Source organism: Phyllostomus discolor, chromosome 14 (assembly GCF_004126475.2).
Source record: "Phyllostomus discolor isolate MPI-MPIP mPhyDis1 chromosome 14, mPhyDis1.pri.v3, whole genome shotgun sequence".
Taxonomy (NCBI): domain Eukaryota; kingdom Metazoa; phylum Chordata; class Mammalia; order Chiroptera; family Phyllostomidae; genus Phyllostomus; species Phyllostomus discolor.
Window position 1 is genome coordinate 37386885 of NC_040916.2, and position 13934 is coordinate 37400818.

General features: G+C 50.5%; 1 protein-coding gene across 1 annotated transcript in view; it reads left to right on the forward strand.

Moving 5' to 3' along the window:
• The window catches only part of RAP1A (RAP1A, member of RAS oncogene family), a 64116-nt gene extending 52530 nt beyond the window's left edge, over window positions 1-11586 (forward strand). The window contains exons 5-8 of the mRNA XM_028502886.2: window positions 1168-1308; window positions 2841-2984; window positions 8185-8300; window positions 10893-11586. Of these exons, the coding sequence (XP_028358687.1) occupies window positions 1168-1308; window positions 2841-2984; window positions 8185-8271 (372 nt within the window). The 3' untranslated portion in view covers window positions 8272-8300; window positions 10893-11586. The remainder of the gene's footprint in view (window positions 1-1167; window positions 1309-2840; window positions 2985-8184; window positions 8301-10892) is intronic.
• Window positions 11587-13934: the final 2348 nt, after the last annotated feature.

A 13934-nucleotide genomic window follows, 5' to 3' on the forward strand; every position in this document is an offset into this window, starting at 1 on the left:
TGCCTCGGCCGGTCACTCCCATAGCCGTGACACCGCTCACTCCCATAGCTGTGACACCGCTCACTCCCATAGCCGTGACACCGCTCACTCCCATAACCTTGGCACAGTTCACTCCCATAACCGTGACACCGCTCACTCCCATAGCCGTGACACCGCTCACTCCCATAACCTTGGCACAGTTCACTCCCATAACCTTGGCACAGTTCACTCCCATAACCTTGGCACAGTTCACTCCCATAACCGTGACACCGCTCACTCCCATAGCCGTGACACCGCTCACTCCCATAGCCGTGACACCGCTCACTCCCATAGCCGTGACACCGCTCACTCCCATAGCCGTGACACCGCTCACTCCCATAACCTTGGCACAGTTCACTCCCATAACCGTGACACCGCTCACTCCCATAGCCGTGGCACAGTTCACTCCCATAGCCGTGGCACCGGCCGGTCTCACTTTCAGGCGCGCCACCCCCCACTCTCGGCTTTCTCGGCTCACTCCCTTCCACGCCCTTCAACCTGGGGGAACCTGCGGTCCGTCCACTCACCCTGACGTCTCGGGTTACTCTGCTGCCCTCACCCCCTGCCCATCGCTCAGGCCCACGGCCTGTTGTTCCTCCAGGGTCCCCCGTGTGCATTTGGAGTCCCCGTGACCTTTCAGCACCTTCCACTCGGTTGCCCCTGTCTGTCCACTTGGTTTCCAGGAAAACCGCTTGCTGGTTTTCTGCCTGCTCCGTTGGCTGCTCCTGAGCTTTCTCTCCTCTGGTCTTCGCCTCCCCGACCGACCGGTGGTGACGGAGAGCCTCCGGGCTCCACCCGTGGGCTCCTTGCTCAGCCGGCGCCGCCGTGGCGGCCATCTTTGTAGCGTCAAAATGATTTAATTGGGATCTGTATAGCGAAAAAGAAGGATACCCTTTTTTTCTAAATCACACAAAAGCAAATTAAGGTGGTTAAGATTTTCCTTCTAATTTTAGTTTATTTTCATTGTTTCTAGTCAAATAAGTAGAGACAGCAGGAATAATGTATCAGGAGTGTCTAGAAACTGTACATCGTGTCTTAGGTTTATAAAGCATGGGATAAAAAATGCAGTAGCTTACTTGTGATGAGCCTGATTTACGTTGTTCCAGCGTCTAAGACGTCATGTTTACAATTGCATGTTTTTATTTATAGGAGCAATTTACAGCGATGAGGGATTTGTATATGAAGAACGGCCAAGGGTTTGCACTAGTATATTCTATTACAGCTCAGTCCACGTTTAATGACTTACAGGACCTGAGGGAACAGATTTTACGGGTTAAGGATACAGAAGATGTAAGTATTTTTGTCTTCTATGGGACACACTGCCATCTCTCTGTGGCCAAATAAAAAATGTCTGTTTTCTCTGTCTGGAGAGTATGTGGAGGTTACCCACCGCATGCCCAGAAGGGCCCCTGTGACCAAAACAAATTTACCTTTCTAAATTTACCTACAAACCCCACGCTTGCTGCGATGGCTGGAGAGGAGGGCGGACACGAACGAGAAGGCGCTCGTTGTGCTCCGTGGTCACCACGGGCGGCCGCGAGGGCAGGGACGGCGGGCGGGGCTCCCGGAGCTGTGGGAGGCGGCAGGCGCGTCAGAAACGGGTCAGAGCGCATTGCAAGGACCACAAGGATTTGTTCCCATTTCTAAAACTCTGTTGGTGTGGTTTTTACTCACAGGTTTTTTTTCTTTCTTTAATTGTGTTAAAGATTTTAGTTAACGGGGCTTTTAGAATTCTTACTTGGTGAGTGGCATCACTGTTGCCGTGCCTTTCTGCAAAGACGAAATGTATGTTCTGTATGTTCACTTCAGCTTTGAACCACGGAGTGCGCCTTTCCGGTTGTGTCAGTCAGGGCGTAAAACTTCCTGTGTGTCTGTCTGTCTGTTTTGTGTGTTCTCTCATTACCAATGGGAACATACGTGCCTGCTCCGGGCCTTAACTTGGGTGGCATTGTAAGCGGGAGGGATGTATGCCATACGACTCAGGACCAGCAGCACCCAATGGGTAGTTCTCTAAGAGAAGTCTGTTTCAGGCAGTCAAATGCAACTCGCTGAGCTCAGGTATGTTAGTCTCTTTACCCCATGTAACAGACTAAAGATGATGGAGTCGCAGTTGCCTAGTGTTTCGTGATGATCTCCTCTTTTAGGTGCAAGATCCACCATGTCCCTTAAATTCTTTGTATTATGTCCGTCACCTCACAGGTGACTTTGCCTCTGGATGCCTTTGAACTAAGGAATGTTGTGCACTTTGTTAGCAGCCTGTTTCATTGGGAGGAAGTAGGGGTGTGGAGAGACCTAGCCAGGCATTCCCAGTGTGGGGGAAAACGGAAGGCAGCGCTGCTTTGCGGCTCTGTTTTCTCCTTAACTTCCCACTGAGCTGGCCTTGAGGTCCGTGTGGCAGCTGGGAGCGGGGCCTGCTGCCATGTCTGTGTGGGCCTCGCCACTGCTCCTGGCGTTCGTCCGGACTGGAAGACGAAGGACTTGAACCACGGGCCCCATGAGCACATTCTTCTCTGGACGCAGGTTTTCCTGTTCGGAATTCAGCTGTCGTTAGCAGCCCAGATAAGAATCTGGGATTATATTCTTAAAATAATTAGCGAATCTGTGTTGGTAGGGTCTTCTCCATAATTTCTCTGTCTGTTAGAAAAGGGGTTCTGTCCACCTTCTCCCCTCCCGCCCCAGCACACATTCACGTTCCTTTAAGCTCCGGGGGAAGCGTGCAGTCCGCGTGAATACATTCCAGCTGGTGGCCGGTGATTGCTTACTTATAAAGGGATAAATAATAATTATGCCAGTGCTCATTTTCTGTTGCTTCCTTCCCACAGGTTCCAATGATTTTGGTTGGCAATAAATGTGACCTGGAAGATGAGCGAGTAGTTGGCAAAGAACAGGGTCAGAATTTAGCAAGACAGTGGTGTAACTGTGCCTTTTTAGAATCTTCTGCAAAGTCAAAGATCAACGTTAACGAGGTAACCTAGCGCGGCTCGGCGACACAAACAAGTGCCTTTTTCGTTTCCCTGAAGAAAACAGCCAAAAACTATTTAAGAAAAAACGTATTCTTATAAACACTCTGGATTCTATAATTTATAGAAAACACTAAGCAATTCGCAGAAACCATATTCTCTTGCTTGCATAAAATCACTTTGATGACTGTGATGAGGATGTTCTTATTTACCTTGTTGGCAAAGATGACGTTTAAGTCACAGAATACGTTTCAAGTCCTGCTAAGCCTCTAAATAATACGCAGGAAGTGGTCTATGAAAATCGTCACATCACCCTTGTATTGTAACAGTTACTTATGCAGATATGTAAGAATAGGTTATAGGAAGCCACAGAAATTCACATACTTACTGTGACGAACTTACGTTAGGCAGAAATGTATTACCTCGTGGGTATCACAGAAGTTGGAGTTTGAGTCCCGCCTCCTTTGCTGTGGGACTCAAGGAGGAATCTGAGTGCAGGCCGGGGTTCCTGCTCTTCTCCGCCCGATGCAGCAGGTGCACGAGGCTTTTTCTGTCCGTGACGTAAGCACCCCGCTATCTTGAGAACGTGGCTGTGGACAGGAATGCTTAACAAGTAAGCTGCCTGCCAGGGTGTAAAGGGCCGGTAGTTTGCTGGATCCCTGAAAGATCAGTGCGGGCCCCAGCCGCCCCCACCAGCCAAGGGGAAACTGGAGGTTCCCTTGGCTTTATTAATTTTAACGCAAACATTTTTTAACACCAGTGTTTTCCGGGAAGCGCACAAGCTTCACTTGCTGGTGTGCTTGCCAGCTGTGGCATCGCAGGTGACCAGTCGGAATTCAGCCCACGCGCGGTACAGAGGAGAGCAGAGAGCAGAGCGGGTTGTCATAGCCGTGTGCTTTTGCCTGCTGTTCCTCTGGCCTTTGGTTCTGTAGGTCGCTCGTACTTGACTCACGTTGGGTTGGCCAAAAAGTTTGGTTTTTCTGTACGATGGCTCTGGTAGTGCTTAGTTGTCTTTAACTTCACTCAAAACGATTTTGCTAGATTGTATTGTGACGACTGTAAATGTATGAGTGTGCATTTTTTAAAAACTTACCAAAATTGGCGAATTTTTGTGTAGCCATTTTAATACTAAAGATGGAAGAAAACACAAAACATTTTTGGCATACTAACCTTTATTATTTCAAGGAAGGTAAAAACACAACTGAAACGTAAAAAAAAATATTTGTGCAGTGTATGGAGAGGGTGCTGTGATTGATCGAATGTTTCAAAGGTGGTTTGTGAAGTTTCTTTGTACTGTTGACATTTGGCCAAATAATTCTCTGCTGTGGGGCTGTCTGATGCATTGGAAGGTGTTTAGCAGCACCCCTGGCCCCTACCTCTAGAAGCCAATAGCAGGAGAGAGCTGACACACTCAAAATACCCAGATCAATAAAGTCATTAGTGGAAATGAAAAATTTGTCTTTTATGGAGGAAATGTAATGGATTTTTTGGCCAACCCATTATTACCGTTGTCTGACTTTTGAAGTGAGCAAATTACTTTTAATTATGTGCCAGGAAAAATATTAAACTTGCTGCAAATTTCTGTTTTATAAATAAGAGTGTCAAAGCTTGTTTTGGTTTGGTTTGGTTGTTTTTTTTTGGGGGGGGGGGTTTAGGTAAAACCAGTTTTAGTAAGTAAAGAAATTCATAAGTTTCATTCACTGTGTGCCTACGTGTCTGTACTGTGTTAGGCACCAGAGTAGCAGTTAGGCACTATTCGTGCCTGAAAGGAGTTTACATCCCAGCAGGGAACGAGTCCAGCTCTGACCTTCAGTAAGAATTAGAGTTCACGGCCAAGTAAACAGAAGTGTGAGATGCTTCCAGCTTCAACTTTCTCTGGTGTGGAATTACAGTTTCATAGATGCTGTTTTGAAAAACTTGGCTAATCAAAAGTTTTCAGTTTTAGTATGGTCTTTTCCAAAAAGAAGGATAACTTTGAGATAAAACCTGTTGGGACAACAGTAGTAGTACACAGCTACCACCCGCAGGGTGATTGGCCTTTGGGACCTGGTTCCTTGCTGGTCCTGCCCTCTCCCTTACTGGGACCACCCGGCACGTTCTGGGGCTCAGCCGGCCTGGGTGGGGCCGGGGGCCCTTGAGCACAGTGGATGGGAGTCCTTCCTTTCCGTTTCGACAGGACGTGTTTAGGGGAAGTCACGTGCTACTAAGTCTTTCTCCGGCTTGTGGCTTCCAACGCAGCAGAACTACATTTTCACAGCAGTTGTTAAAGTCACGCCTTGGCGCGAGGGTTTGTAAAACAAAAACAGAAAAACAAAACACAATGGAATACATGAGCTATTTAAGAATCTTTACTCTTTTGGAAAACACTATAAACTTCATGCTAGGTTTTTTGTTGTTGTTTTTTTTTATTGTTTCTCTCTTTACCACCTGATAATCCAGCTATAGAGTCCCTTAAGTAGCTGACAGTCCCTCAGACAGTTGGTGCCTGTAAACGTGAGATCCCTGAGTGCCCGAAGGTGGTGGGACCGCACTCGCACAAGATGTAGCTCTTGGGCTCGGGTGTGCCGTCCGTACGGGGACGTCCCACTGGGCTAAATAGCTCGTTTCTGATCACCTACCTGCCTGCCGCCTCCCTATTTTAAACTCGGATCCGTGCCATTTTTGCTGTTTTGAAAGTAATGCATAGCTATACTAGAATCGCCACCAAGAATTAACGGTTCTTTGCTGAGAACAGTGGTAGGAGTCGAACATCCCTGTTGAGGGATGGCGGAGGAATGGAGAAGCCATTCTGTGCTCCCTTTAGATGTTTCTGTGGTGCAGGGAGACGAGGAAGAGCCGGGGCTGAGGGCTTGCGGCCTGCCTGACCACAGCACGGTTCGAACCCGCCTGGGGGCCGGGGGAGCCAGCTCCCGCTCTGGAGGAGGCAGCGTTTGCCGGAGACGCCATCGGGGGTGATGACTGCTCCGAAGCCAGCCACCGCTCCGCTCGGTGTCCGGACCTGAGACTGGCTGGCACGGGGAGGCGTGGCTTTGATTCACTCGCTGTTCTAGTTTATCTTCTGTCGTTTTTCACTTGATGGCTTGTGCATCGAGGCTGGGAAGCTAACAAGCACACGTTGTAGCTTATGCACACTGAGTCCTTACAGGGCCTCAGAGTTGTGAGACAGCTTGTATTTCAGAGCCGTGAAGCAAAACGGTTTTGTTCATGAGTTCTTCGTGTTCAGCTTTCTTAGCAAAATATAATAGTTAAATGGTTTGAAGAAGATGGGAGGAGGGGAGCAGAAAGAAAAGAATATAAGTGAATTGTCACTTTCATAGGTTTAGGATAAACCACTCAGTAGTGTTTTCCTTAACAATCGATAACCTTAGGGCTGTTTTTAAAGATAAGTAGAAGTTGTTTTATCTGAGTTCATCTTTTAAAATGTAGACCAATAACTTAAAAAATATTTTACTTTGAAAACTTACTGAAAAGATATAAGAACAGTAAAAAGAATTTTTGTTTACCCTTTAGATTCATCAATTATTAACGTTTTGTCCTGTTTGTATAGCATTCTTCTTTACCCCTAAATTAGTGTGTGTACCCTTAGATCCCAGACGTTTTCTTACGCAACTGCTATACATACAGTTATTAAAAATCAAGAAAATTGCCCTCGCTGGCGTGGCTCAGTGAGTGCTGTCCTGCGAGCACTTAGGTTGCCAGGTTCGGTTCCCAGTCGGGACACATGAGTAGGTTGCAGGCCAGGTCCTCCAGCAGGGGGCGTGTGAGAGGCAGCCGAATCTCTTGCACATCTATGTTTCTCTCCCTCTCTTTCTCCCTCCCTTCCCCTCTCTCTAAAAGTATGTAAGTAACATAAAAAATCTTTCTTAAAAAATCAAGAAAATTGATGCCGACACAGTCCATGTTCAGCGCATAATGTAGATTTTGCCACTTGTCCCTGTACTGCCCCTAAAAACTAGAACATTTTGATACACGCCTACAAAGCACTGCTCATTACAGGTGAATGATAGTCAGGAGCGTCCGGGGTCATTTGTTGTCCAGGTCATTGGTAAGTGACGTTTGCACCGCACAGCGGAGAGCCGCACCCGGCCGTGCTCGGGCGCTCGGGCGTGCTGCACGTAGCACTGCGAAGCACAGGCAGGCCCGCGTGCATCTGCTTCCGAGGAAGAGGGGGTAGTGCACCCCTGTCTTTGGTGCCTGTATGTTTCAGACAAAGTGAGCCCGGAAGGCTTACTGACAGACACTACCTGTCACTTCAGGTCAGGGCTCACAGACCTGCTCTCCTGTCCCTTTCACTGAGCTGGCATCACCGAGAGGGGCGGGCAGCACCACGCAGCACTGAAACCAGCGCGTTTGTGCTGCCCCGGCCGAAATGTGTGACATGGGTCTGACCGTGCAGAAACACTGGGCAAACCCGAGTCAAGGACAGCTCTGACAGTCACTAGCCATTTTGTTCAAAAGTCACAGTGTCTTCAACAAAGGTGAAGGACTCTTCCAGATTACAGAAGATCAAAGGGGCAGGCAGGCGAATGCCGTGGGTGATCTTGGGTGGACCCTTGGGGCAGGGAGGGGAGTTACTGTGAGGGATGTTACCGGGTCGCTGACACAGACCGGGTTTGTGCTGGGGGCGGAGCAGAGTGATGGAGCGGCGCCCACGTGCCTTGAACGCGGTGACTGTGATGTGGTTGTGGCCGTGCGAGAGAGCAGCCTTGTTCTGAGGACACACACAGCCCGCGAGCAAGGAGCCTGTGCTACGCAGCGGCTGAGAGAATAAGCGTGTGTGCGTGTGCATGTTGAGAGAGCGCACGTGATGGTCACGTGGCAGAATGTTACAGGTAAATCTGGGTAGAGGATATACACAAGTTCTTGGTACAGTTTTGCAACTTTTCTGTGAGTTTGATGTTTTTAAAAAATAAATAGGAAGATTCGGTTTTCCAGCATAGAAGATTCCATGAAGAATAGAACTTGGCCGTCTTCTTTGGCTTGTTTGGTATCGGAAATCTCAGAGCAAGTGTGTTTCCCTCGTAAGTAGGTAACTCCTGCCTCACCCCGACTGGGAGTCCACTGGCGCTCCCTAGGCACCCGCCTTTAAACACAGCACAAGATTCAGGCCCAAGAGCAGGGTAATTTTTGACAGAACCAGGATTGTTTCGTGGAAGAAGGTCTCAAAGGTTGGTTGAATCGGTGCTCTTTTCTTGCTTTTATTCAGATATTTTATGACCTGGTCAGACAGATAAATAGGAAAACACCAGTGGAGAAGAAGAAGCCCAAAAAGAAGTCGTGTCTGCTGCTCTAGACCCGCGGCGAGCAGCAGCTCTGAGCCAGGTGAGACGCAGACCGCGTGCCTCTCTGTGCCTCTCTGTGCCTGTCGCTTTGCTTTGGGCCGTCCCCCAGCTGAACCACTTCCTGCCGCGCACGTCAGGGCGTTCCCGGGCTTCTGTGACTTGTCGGTGTGGGGCCTACGCGTAGATGCGCCCTCTGCGGGGCCGTTTGTGTCCCTTCGCGAGGCGCTCAGCTGTCCGAGGGGCGGGCCAGGTCTGTTTGCCCGCCACAGCGTCCCCAGTGCCTGGTACAGAGTGGTCTTCGGAGAACAGCGGCGGGGTGAATAGAATGCCCGCCAAGGTCACTCCCAAAGTCGTGCCCGACTGGCTCGCAGCAGGGCTCGGGGGCACACCGCGTGAATCATTTGAAGCGAACACACCCGCACATCCTCACAACAACAGTGTGTTTCCTCCCCAGGTGGACCTCCTGCCCCGCGTCCCAATGACACGGGTAGTTTTGCCTCTTGGAATTTAATACAAACAAAAACGTGGATTACTTTATGTCTGGCTTCTTTTACTCAAAAATGTGGGTCTTTGGAGAGTTGTCCTGACTGCGCGTAGCAGCGGTTTATTTTTGTTGCACGACTGAGGGTGCTGGTGCTGGCCGTATGTCTGTGTGTCCTGCTGTACGGACGGGCATTCGGGTTCCTGTCGGGAGCAGGCGCGGGCGGTTCTGCCGCACATATCGGGTGCAGACCCTCCGGCACGCGTGCGTGTGGCTGTCGGTGTGTGTCCGGGAATGGGGTGGCCGGGTTGTACGCTCTGGGTGGACAGCTGTAGTGGGTCCCACAAAGAAGTGCTTCAGTAGTTGTACCAGTTGGCACACCTCCCAGCAGCTTGGGTCCAGCCTCTCCCCGGATTTGGTGCCGTGGGTCTTTTCGCCCTGAGCCGTTCCGCGGTGGGTGTGGAGCTGCATCGGTGCGGTGTCGGTGGTCGTCGTATCTTGGGTGTGGGCTGGCTTCCTGCACATGTTTTCTCTGGCGGCCTCCACCTAGTAGTGACTGCACCGCGCAGGTTTTCAGTAAGTGAGTGCTTTGGAAAGAAATGAGTGCCAGCTCTGAAGCCAGTTGTCAAGTGAGAAGCCGGCCCTGTGGGCCGTCTGCTTTCCTTCAGTTGTGCATCTCAGCCCCCTGGCCAGTCTCTGCTCGGCTCCGCTACCTGCGGACAGCACCGTGACGGGGTGTTTTTGTGCAGTGCGCTGCGGCGCGGCCTGCAGACTAGGCCCGCGGACAGGAGCGCCCCCTTCAGAGCTGGCTGTGCTGACCCTGGGCTGTTGGGTCTGTTTGGTAGACTGCCCCCTCCGGAGTCCCTGTGAGCTACAATGTGCTTCCTTACAGGCGGGGATCTCCCTCTCTCTCTCTCAAGGGACAGCTGAGCAGTCGTACCCCCTTTTTGCAAGGAAGTGCGAGGGGACTGGGCAGAAAGGCGAAGGGGGCATGCAGCCACCTCCGGGAGCTGGATTCAGGAAAGACAGCTCGGGCCCAACCGTGGCTTCAGGCTCTTAGTGGGGTCCCGGTTCCGTCGCCCTGAGTCCTCAGCTCCCTGGAGGTGGCTCTTGTCCAAGTGGCTGCTGCGCAGAGGCGGGGTGGGTGAGGACTCCATTCGCGTTCTGAGGTGTGCTGTGCAGCTCCTGCTGGTGCCTGCACCCTGGCGGGTCCCAGTTGAATTTCCCACTCTCAGAAATGTGCAGTCAGCCCGTACTTAGAGAAAGAGGTGCCATCTCCTGGCGTGCTGGGAGAGTTCGCTCTTGCACACCCTGTGGGCGTTGTGAGATTTGCCTCGGAGGAAGGAGACCTTGGCCCAGATCTGGAAGTCAGACCTGCATCCGGGCCGCAGAAGTCCTCAGACGCTGCTGTGTCTCAGCTTCCAGGGAGGTGCTCGGTCACCTGGGCTGTCTCTGGGCGCTGGGTCCGATCCCGGGCCGTCGGGGGGCTCGTCTGGCAGAGCACGCTGTCGTGGCTGCAGGCGGGAGGGCGATCCCGTGTGGAAAGTGCTGAGATGCGGGGCGGGTTCCCAGCCCTTTTGGTGTGTGCCGCTGTTAAAGACCCAGGGGAGCAGCTCCTGTTCCGGGGAGTCCTCCTTTAACCTGGTTCTCTCCTGCTGAGCAGGAAGGCTTTGGGGGGTCTCGCACCCTTGAGTAGGGGACCAGCTTTTCCCGCATCGTCTCCTCCTGTCCCAACCACCTTGGAAGTGGCGACCCTAATGCACACGGTCAGGAGATGGTTGAGGGAAGCGTTGCCCACGGAGAGGCGGGGCGGCAGCCGCTGTTTCCATAAGGCAGTGGGGCTTTCCGAGGGGAACTGTGATGGGGTGGGATGGAACAAGCACTGTTCTGACACCGTCACCATCCTTCACGGATGGGGCTGTCAGGTATGTCGGGACAGTCGACAAGTGGGATGCAACCACTTTCTGAGCATCTGTAAAGGAAGCTTAAAACAGCCCCGTGCCTGCAGCTGGTTGGTGCAACTTCGTCCTCTAGTGACGGTCAGCCAGAACCATCGTTTCTTCTACTGTTGGTCAGCCCTGTTCACTGTCACCTTCGGGCGTCAGGAGACTAACGTAGAGGTTACATATCTGTGTCTGTTCCGTGTCCTAGATCGCAGGAATGAAGAACTGTTGCCTACTTGGAAAGTGCCAGCATTCCAGACTTCAACGACTCAATCCGAAGAGGCTTCTCCTGTTTTATATATTATGTGAAGAATTTAGATCTTATATTGGTTTGCACAAGTTCCCCGGAGAGAAAATAAATTTGCTCTGTGTATATCTCTTGGAAAATAAGACAATAGTATTTCTCCTTTGCAATAGCAGTTATAACAGATGTGAAAATAAATATACTTGACTTCTAATATGATTATACAAAAGAGCATGGATGCATTTCCGAACTTAGATATTGCTACTATAATCAGATGATTTCATACCGACCTTTTTACCATGATCCCTCCTGTCAGGCACTGAACGCCGAACCATTACACTTTATATCTGTAATGATAGAGATTATGAAATTTCCCCTCAGACTCATTACAGCAGATAACTTTTTTGAGTCATTGACTTCATTTTATATTTAAAAATTATGAAATATCATTCTGTCATTATATTCTAATTAAAATTGTTTGTGCATAATGCTTTGGAAAAATGGGTCTTTTATAGGAAAAAAACTGGGATAACTGATTTCTATGGCTTTCAAAGCTAAAATATATAATATACTAAACCAACTCTAATATTGCTTCTTGTGTTTTACTGTCAGATTAAATTACAGCTTTTATGAATGATTAAATTTTAGTACATTTTCATTTGGTTTGTGTGGTTTTGTTATTGTTCATAGATTTAAGGCCTTTATTTTATAAGGACTGCATCGTCTCCAGTGCAACAAGCAGCTCTTTCTCCCCAGAGCCTGCGGAGCACTGGGCCACGAGTCCCCGAGCGACTGGCGGCTCCTTAGAAGCAGACCTCCCGCTGTCTGTCCCAGACGTGCTCACTCCTGCCGTCCAGCAGCACTCACGGACTGCACAGAATAGTTTTGTACATTCTCTCTTGATCTTAAAGATTGTATCTTACCGAATAAAATATCCCACTGTGTATTATTTTTATATGTAAAAAGATAAGTTTAATACTGTATCAGGGTTTAACTTTTGCAAATCTTCCATGGCTTGTAATCTCACCTAGGGAATGCTTTTGCCGTTGTTAACTCGTGGGTACAGGCCCATCAGTGAAGTGGTCTGGGAAGTCTCCCAGACTTGCTCTGTAACGGACGGAAGGGTCTGGGAGAGGTGGGTGCACGTGGAGCAGCATGGACGCTTCTGCTCTGACTGCTCAGCGAGCAGCGTGACGGTGGTGGTGTGGACGAGACCACCGAGTGAGCATTTCAGCGGACTGTCTAGTGGTGCTTTTCTTTTCCTTCCCAGTTTTTTCCTTTTTTTTTTTTTTTTTTTTTTTAACAAAAGATGGCGCTTAAGTAGGACATGGACCGGGGCGATGATGACCTGTGTATTCTCCACGGAGGTGGGGCAGAACGGTGCTGGAGAAGGAAGGAAACAAGCTTAGGAAACCCTGTGCCTTGTCCCCGAACACTAGGAGGCCAGACCCAAAAAGTCTGAGTCTTTGCTCAGGGATCGAGATGCCGTCTCTCAGCAGCCGGGTGTGAGGTAGCGGTCACACCCCGCTGGGACTTCCCAGGAGTGGGGCCAACCAGCCATCAGTTACCAAGTTGAAATTTAAAACCCAGATTTCACATGTAAGCTCTGACCAACCTGAGAAAATATTAAACTATTGTATAAAAAGAATTGGAAATTGTATTCTTTTGAGTTCTAATAAACTTAGTTACCTAATACCTTCCCTCCTACGGATGCACTTATACTTACGTCTGGGATGGACGGGCCAGAACTCTAATAAATGCAATAAATACGTTTTTAAGAAACAAGGGAAGCATTAGGGCCAGTCTGCGCAGGTCAGGGCGGCACGTTTTAAGGCCTCCCAAGTCACTCCTGCTGCAGAGCTCGCCTCTCGAGCCTTCTCTCGGACCCACACACGGGCAGGCGTCTCACAGGGGAGCGGCCGTGTCTGAACAGAACCTGTTCCGGAAACCGTGCAGCTGTCTGCCAGACCAAGTAGGAATCACTCGGTGAGAAGGACTCCACGTTACAATCTGCTTGGCGAGGTGCATGGACTTGGTGTCCTCTGGTTTGGAGAAAGATGGCAGATGCTGGTTCCTCCGTCACGACCCGTACGGTCCCCTGGGGATGGAGGTGGGGCTGTGGGGGGAACGCCCGTGTGCGGCCCGGGGGTGTGCAGAGCGGGCCCACCTGGGGCCAGAGACGGGCAACCAACCGGCCTCGAGATGGCCTTTGCCGAGCGAGGCGGAGAGGTGTCCTGTTCGGAAGTGAGACGGGTGTGCCCTCACATGGTCCTTACGTGAACGCCTCGGCCTCGGCTCCGGAGGACGGGACGCCTGAAAACAAGGTGTATGTTTATAGCCCAAAAACGGCCTTAAGGATCACACGAGGCCCACATGGTAAATAGGTGCATGAGGACTGGCGCCCGGCTCGTACGTGGCTGTTCAGGCTGCAGTAGCTTTGGGTGTGTGTCACATGACTTAGAGGAGACGTGATGTCACCAGTGATGGGGAGCTTTTCTCCGCTCACACACACAGCTTTAGGGGCTTAGTGCCTCCCAGCAATCTAGCTTTAGGTGTTAGATAAATGCCTAATCTGTGATTTTACCGTCCACCAGGGGGAGCTTCAGTATCAGCGTTTCTGTAAGCACGAAATTCAAAGTACGCACGCAAACCATCTGCTCCGTGAGCGCTGCACACCTCACAGAGAGGCAGAAGGGCCTTCCCACCCGAGTCTGCCATCCGAGTGGGCAGGGGAGACGCAGAAGCAGTTTGTCTCAATTGTGTGATTAAGGAGCTGTGGCCACAGGGTTGATTTTGTTGCTCCCGGGACCCCGCAACTGACCTCATCATACGGGCGCTGCTGCAGTCCGCCCCTGCCGTGGTCACTGCCACCACGCACGCAACCCGCCAAGGACCAGTCTGCTGCTCCCAAGCGAGTGTGTGCCTGGAGAAAGTTAATCCTCGGGAAGATACCGATCTTTATTTTATTACCGACTTTATTAAAACAGGTTACTTGATAGGGGGCTG